This window comes from Salvia miltiorrhiza, chromosome 3 (genome assembly GCF_028751815.1).
Source record: "Salvia miltiorrhiza cultivar Shanhuang (shh) chromosome 3, IMPLAD_Smil_shh, whole genome shotgun sequence".
In the NCBI taxonomy this organism is placed as follows: domain Eukaryota; kingdom Viridiplantae; phylum Streptophyta; class Magnoliopsida; order Lamiales; family Lamiaceae; genus Salvia; species Salvia miltiorrhiza.
This window is the reverse complement of record NC_080389.1, coordinates 4,476,191-4,482,858: the sequence shown is the minus strand read 5'-3', so window position 1 is coordinate 4,482,858 and position 6,668 is coordinate 4,476,191. Positions and strand designations below refer to the sequence as shown.

The window sequence follows — 6,668 nt, the reverse complement described above, 5'->3', positions numbered from 1 at the left end:
AAGCGTCTTCCTGGTTACCGAATAATTAAAGAGAAATAAGATCACGTCAGAAGCGTCTTCGGTGGTTATAACTGATTTGTTTGCATGATTTAAAGTTATTTTTGCATCGATGATCGGAATAATTAAGCTAGGGTGGACTTAATTGATTGCTGGAATTCTTTTATTAATTGTTGGAATTTTTATTCATCTTTTAGCTATTGGAAAAATTGGTTTATTTGGATTTTATTTATTTAATTTTAAGTTTAGTATTTTCTATATTTTATTCTCAAAATTTCTTGGGTTACTTGCAGACTTTAATTAGAGAAATTCTCGCCAGTCCTTTGGGAGACGATTTTGCTTACTGCTGTCTGCGCAGTGTGGGCATACCGGCTGACTGCCGGATATATTTGGTGTAAAACGACGCACCAATCAGGTCGAATCTTTTTCGTAACCTATCAAGCCAATCGAGCTCGGATCTTTCCCTAATAGAAATTTTCCCTTCTAACCACCCTCTTTTTTCCGATCTATTCAGAGCATTCCGTCGGTTTCAAACTTGGATTAAAATCCCTAGTTAGTACTCAAGAGGGAGAGCGAGAGAGATGGCGATGCAGCAATTGAGTTCCTGCTTAATAACCTCATAGAGCAAGTGCTTTACATCTTGGAGAGCTAATCACGGAGACGAGCCAGATCGAGGGCCACTTGGAGCTAATCACGGAGATGAGCCAGATCGAGGACGCGATGAAGTCTGTCCCCGAATTCAAAGCCTTTCTCAAGGACTCGGATTACACGAAGGCTCGCGACGTCGTTATCCATCATCAGGTCACCCTTAATTATCTCTTTGCTATCGTAATTAATTTTTTTTCCCAATTTGAGTTAGATGCTATTCCCTCTAATACTAATTTTGGGTAATTATGCTTAAACACATAAATTTTCTCTAAATTTTGATTTTGCTCATGAACTAAATATTCTACCACAAATTAATATTGAGGTAAATGAACGATGGAGTTGGATATCTGCGTCACTTAATCTATCACGATGGTATAAAATTAATTGGTTGGAAATTGACAATAATGTAAAAAATTAAATCAATTAAAAATGTATTTGGATTCATAATGGTTAATGTGTTAATATCTTCAAATTTCCATTTTACTTACAAAAGTTTAATATTTCCTCTGTCCAAGAAAGAATTTCATATTTTTTATTTTTGGGATGTCTATAAAAGAACTTTTTATCTAATTTGGACTATATACCCACATAAATCTCGCATTTACCCTTACTTTTTAGATTTTTACCATTGTCAATAGTAACTAAAACACATTTTGACGATTTTTAAACACACTCAACAACCTTTTTTAACACTGCCAATACACTCAACAACCTATTTCTTAAAACCAGTGTGGCTCCTTCCTAGGAAGTTCTTTTGTAGACTGAGAGAGTATTATTCATATAAATAAATGTATGTTAATTCTAATATATTTTTGTGTAAATTAGGGGTGGCAATTTACCTTCGGGTAATGGATATCCGCGGGTATCCGCCTTGTCCGGATTTGAGGGGCATTTGATATTCATACATAGCTTCGTAGTTAAAATTCACTATCCAATTAGTTCGCAGGTACGAGTTTGGATACTTACTATCCGTACTCGCAAAACCCGTTTATCAGCGAAAAATATCCGCGAAAATACCCGTTAAATGCCCACGAAAATATCCCTGAATATGGGCTTTCTATATGGGATATGGGCTCAACCTGCCCTAATTTTATTTCTGCCAAAGGCTCATATTAAAAGTCAAACACTCCCTAATTCTATTGCAATGCTCATAGACACGTATGACTTCTTATGATTTCTTTAACTTCAAATTGGATTAGCCGTGTTCAATTAATATTTTGCATAGCAGATTAGCAGTAGCACCGAATTGTGCTTATAATGAATAGCAGATTTCTTTAATTTTGCATAGCAGATTTGCTCCCAGACCATCGATTTGCATAGCAATAGCAATGTTCAATGAATATTTCAATGAATTTTTTTATTTGTGTTATATTTTAGATATTAATTCTAGTTCAAGGAAGGTGGGCCCCACAATTTGAATTAAAAAAAAAAAGAAAGAAAAAAAGTTTGACTAACGGAGTTGGACGGTGTTAGGTCAGAAGGGTTTAAATGTATGACTTTTCGAACTTTGGGGGCCTATTTGCACACACAGTGACTATGAGGAACAATACGCTATAAGGGCCTATACTACAGGGGCCTATCTGCACCTTAACCCAAAAGTGAAAAAATAAAAATTAATGGAAAGTGGTGGAACCCACTTTTATTTTGTGAGAGGAATAGAATTAGAGTAGAGATGATTAAAGGTAAAAAGGTATAAGTTGGTGGAGCACACTTTCTTTTTTCAGAACTAGGACATTTGTTATGGGACAGCTCAAAAAGGAAATTAGGACACTTGTTATGGGACGGAGGGAGTATTATCCAACATTAGAGAGACAATGAGTGTGAAAAAAAGCCCACCTTAATATACTTTCTCTCTCATTTTCAATTAAAATAAACACATCATTTACAATAAAAATTGTATGGAAAAAGTGGTAGTTATTTTATACTCACTCCCCACGTCTTCAAAACGCTGGTGCAGAGCACTCGCGATGTTGTTTATGAGGTGGAAGATGTGGTCGACCTTGTAAACAAGGCGAAGGAGAAAAAGGGCAGCAGCACCAACCCTCTTCCTGCAACTACTACTTCTCTTCTTGTAAATCAAGAATTTATGAGATCACTCGCCCACCAGGTCGTTCACGTGAAATCGCTTCTCGAGAGCTTCCCATATACACACAACGGTTTGAAACGCCAAATTTATACATCAGAAGATGTTATCGAATGTATTCTATCTCTAAAAAACCCGCTCGGAGTGTCCAGTTTTAAGTGGGAGCACCAGTTGAAAATAGCAGAGAAATTAAAGTTGACTGCTGGAGCTGTAGACTGCATCAAGAGTAACCATCCAGTCAACTGCGTACACCAACTGAGTGATTCTTCAACTACTGTTGGTTCATCATCAAGACGTGAACTCACAAGCAAATATGACGTGGTTGGTATTCAACAAGATCTGTCCAAAATAAAGAGACTGCTTACTCGTCCTCCATACAATCTACAAGTCCTCCCAATTGTCGGAATGGGAGGGATTGGTAAAACTACACTTGTTAAACTTGTTTATAGTGATAAATTGATTATGGAGCATTTTGAAATTCGAGGTTGGCTGACAATATCACAAGATTACAGTGTAACTAATATTGTTTCAAATCTGCTTGCTTCGATGAAAGGAATACAAGCAGGGAGAGGTGTACAGAGCAAGATCTCTGGGGAGGAGGAAATTCACAGTTGCTTAAGATATAGAAGGTATCTTATTGTAGTGGACGACGTGTGGAGTAAGAAAGCTTGGGATGATATGAAAGAGCTATTTCCTGATGACTATAATGGAAGTAAGATCATTCTGACCACAAGGCTACAAGATGTGGCTGCATATGCTGACCATTCTAATTCCTTTCATATGATGCGTCCCTTGAGTCCAAAAGCTAGTTGGGAATTGCTAAAAAAAAGGGTGTTTGGTGGAAGCTGTCCTCACATATTGAAAAGTGTTGGAAGAGAAATTGCAGCACAATGTAGAGGATTGCCTCTATATGTCGTAGTGGTGGCAGGACTTCTATCTAAGGTTGATCAAACTGTTGATGCTTGGAGGCAAATAGCGGAGGGGAATGATGGGCAACTTGACACCAAAATTTCCTTGAGTTACATCCACTTGCCTCATCATGTAAAGTCATGTTTCTTATATATGGGAGGTTTCCCTGAAGATCACCAGATCCGTGTCTCAGAACTGATCAAGCTTTGGGCAGCTGAAGGCTTTTTACATCCAAATGGATCTAAATGCTTAGAAGATGAAGCAGAAGATTGTTTGGAGGATCTTGTCGATAGAGGTCTGGTTTTGGTCACTAGCATAAAGCCCGATTGCAAAACCAGAAGTTGCAGCCTCCATGATATCATGCGGGATTTTTGCATAAGACAGAGCCGACGAGAAAACTTACTTCTTCCTGTTCTGGATTACTTACCAAGTCCTATTCTTAGAAGGCATTTTCTTCCACTGGTCATGACGAATTATAAGCGCATAAGTGTTAGTTGGTATGATCTAGATCTCAAGGACTCTATGCATACCTCATGCACACATTCTATTATATGCATCCCATGTAAAGGGTATAGACCTAAAGGCTCTTTAGAGAATTTTAGTTTGCTTAAGGTTCTTCATGTTCTACGTAGAAATGATTACTGGGATTGGGAGCCGAGTCAAGTGTTTGATCTGATTCATCTAACTTACCTTGCTGTCAACATTCCCTCTAGTATAGTTCCTCCAACCATATCACAGCTTCATAATCTTCAGACTTTGATTATTTATAGATCTGAGGTTCGTTTACCAGTGGAGATTTGGAGGCTGAGCCAATTGAGACATCTTATTGCCTTTTCATTTCATCCTTTACCCCACCCTGAAGTAGAAGCTATTCCTCTAGCAAACTTACAAACATTTTCGCTGGCAATGAACTTTGTATGTGTTGAAATGATTCCAAACATTCGAAAGTTGGGAATATGCTACTCTGAAGAGAAGTTTGGTGAAGGCTATCATCTTAGGCTTCTTAGCAATCTGTTCAGCAACCTGTTTCGACTTGAGAAACTGAAATTGGAGAGACATAGTTCATTTTGCGGGAGTCTGAATCTTGCCTTTCAGTTTCCTCTTTCACTGAAGAAGTTAACACTAAGTGGCTGGAAGTTTCCTTGGAGTCATATGAAGATTGTTGGTTCGTTGCCTAATCTTCAAGAGTTGAAACTAAGGAAGTATGCTTGCAACGGGAAATGGTGGGAAACTTCTAAGAGAGATTTTGTTAATTTGAGGCTTTTGCTTATTGATGAATCAAATTTGCAGCATTGGATAGCTAAAAGTCGCCACTTCCCACAGCTCAAGTGCCTAATGCTTCTTCGTTGTCCAGATTTACCTGAGATTCCAATTGCTCTTGGACACATTCCAACGCTTGAACTGATCGAGGTCGATGATTGTAACAAATCTCTTTTCAAGTCAGCCAGAAAGATTCGAAGGATACACCGATTGAATTTTGGTGATGGCCTTCATGTTCGTACGATGCGTTCTTGATATACTCTTTCAAATTCGACTCTGTACTTCATATCAGGTGAGGAATTTATAAAAGTTGAATAATTTGATATCTTCTATTTGGATAGCAGCCGTAATTTTTATATAAGTAATATCAGTAGCATGAAATGCACACACTTGGTCATTAGCTATAATCATCTTTGGAAACATTTGTTCGTTGGTAGCATGCCTGTTTTGTTGGTCTTCTCCTATCTTTATTCTTTTTTTGTCAGATGCAGAGTGTTGATGAGCTAGCTAATTACCATATATTTGACTGATAAGAAAGGCAAAGAGAATGGTAGAGATCTAGCTATTTCCAAATTATTGATCAGAGATTTAGTCATTTGGTTTTCGGGTTTGACAGGTTGGTTTGTAAGTTGTGTCAACTCTTTCGTTTCTCTTTTCTTGTTAGGTCACATGGGACAGATTTGTAGGTTCTATTTGTGATTGTAAGGCATGTGCTGAAGGCGACGACTAACTCTTTGCTATTGGGTTTTTCACGAGTTATAACTACTTTGATGATTGACTATATATCTGAGAGGTAGAAGAGGGTTGAATGAAGTATCTTTCAGAATCAAATTTTAAATTTTGATTTGGTTCGAATAGAATATTCAGATATCGAGTATTTTTCCCACCCCTAATAGTGATTGAGTCGGTGATATTAAAAGTCGAAAGAGTACTTTTGGATTCATATTTTTTTATAGAAAATTCCGTTTACTTGGAATTCAAAGAAATAATATATTATGACTGTCAACATGTGAAGCGGAGTTTATTGCAGCTACCTCTTGTGTATATATGTTATGCTATGTGGTTAAGAAATTTGTTCCAAGAACTCAACTTGCCATAAGAAGGTTCAACGGATATACATTGATAATAAGTCCGTCGTAACATTGGCCAAGAATTAACTGTTCCATGATAGAAGCAAATATATTCATACAACTATCATTTTATTTCAGATCTCGTATCCAATAAAGAAGTGAAACTTAATTATGTGAAGACTCATGATCAAGTCGCAGATATTTTCACAAAGTCATTGAAATTTGAAAATTTTCGAAGATTGAGAAAATTGCTTGACGCGACGAAAGAAATTTCAAATTAAGGAGGTGTATTGAAATAATGTATTTAAAATTTTATTTTTATGTAGGACATTAATGATGTATGAATTATTAACTAGAATAAATGTTGTGTTATTAAGGCAACTTGAAGATTAGGCAACAAAATATCAAAAAAGTTATTAAGGCAACTTTTTTATTGCTCCAAATATATCAAAATAAAATAGATACTTCTTGGACCTCTTTTTTCACTAAAAAAAGTGGGCCCATTCTTCCACTAATAACACACTCACCTAACATTTATTAAAACTTTTGGCACTAAAGATCTTATGTAAAATCTACAATCAAAAGCAGAGCACTAGCTTTTAATTGAATTAAGATGGGAAAGAAAGACAAACATAATCACAAATTTGTGTGGCATTATCTATTGCATATATAGATGAACTGACATGAGGCAATCTTAAGGG

At 36.6% G+C, this 6,668-nt stretch overlaps 1 protein-coding gene across 4 annotated transcripts; it reads left to right on the top strand.

Moving 5' to 3' along the window:
• The first annotated feature begins 413 nt into the window (after nt 1–413).
• On the top strand, nt 414–5,736 carry LOC131016820 (putative late blight resistance protein homolog R1A-3). 4 transcript variants are annotated; one of them, XM_057945576.1, is made up of 3 exons: nt 414–798; nt 2,603–5,189; nt 5,562–5,736. In XM_057945576.1, exons 1-2 carry the CDS (start codon nt 697–699, stop codon nt 5,150–5,152), a joined length of 2,652 nt encoding a protein of 883 aa, XP_057801559.1. In that variant the 5' UTR covers nt 414–696; the 3' UTR covers nt 5,153–5,189; nt 5,562–5,736. The 4 variants fall into 4 exon arrangements, with proteins under 4 accessions (XP_057801559.1, XP_057801558.1, XP_057801557.1 ...); XM_057945575.1 differs by having other exon boundaries at nt 5,389–5,736; XM_057945574.1 differs by having other exon boundaries at nt 5,383–5,736.
• Nucleotides 5,737–6,668: the final 932 nt, after the last annotated feature.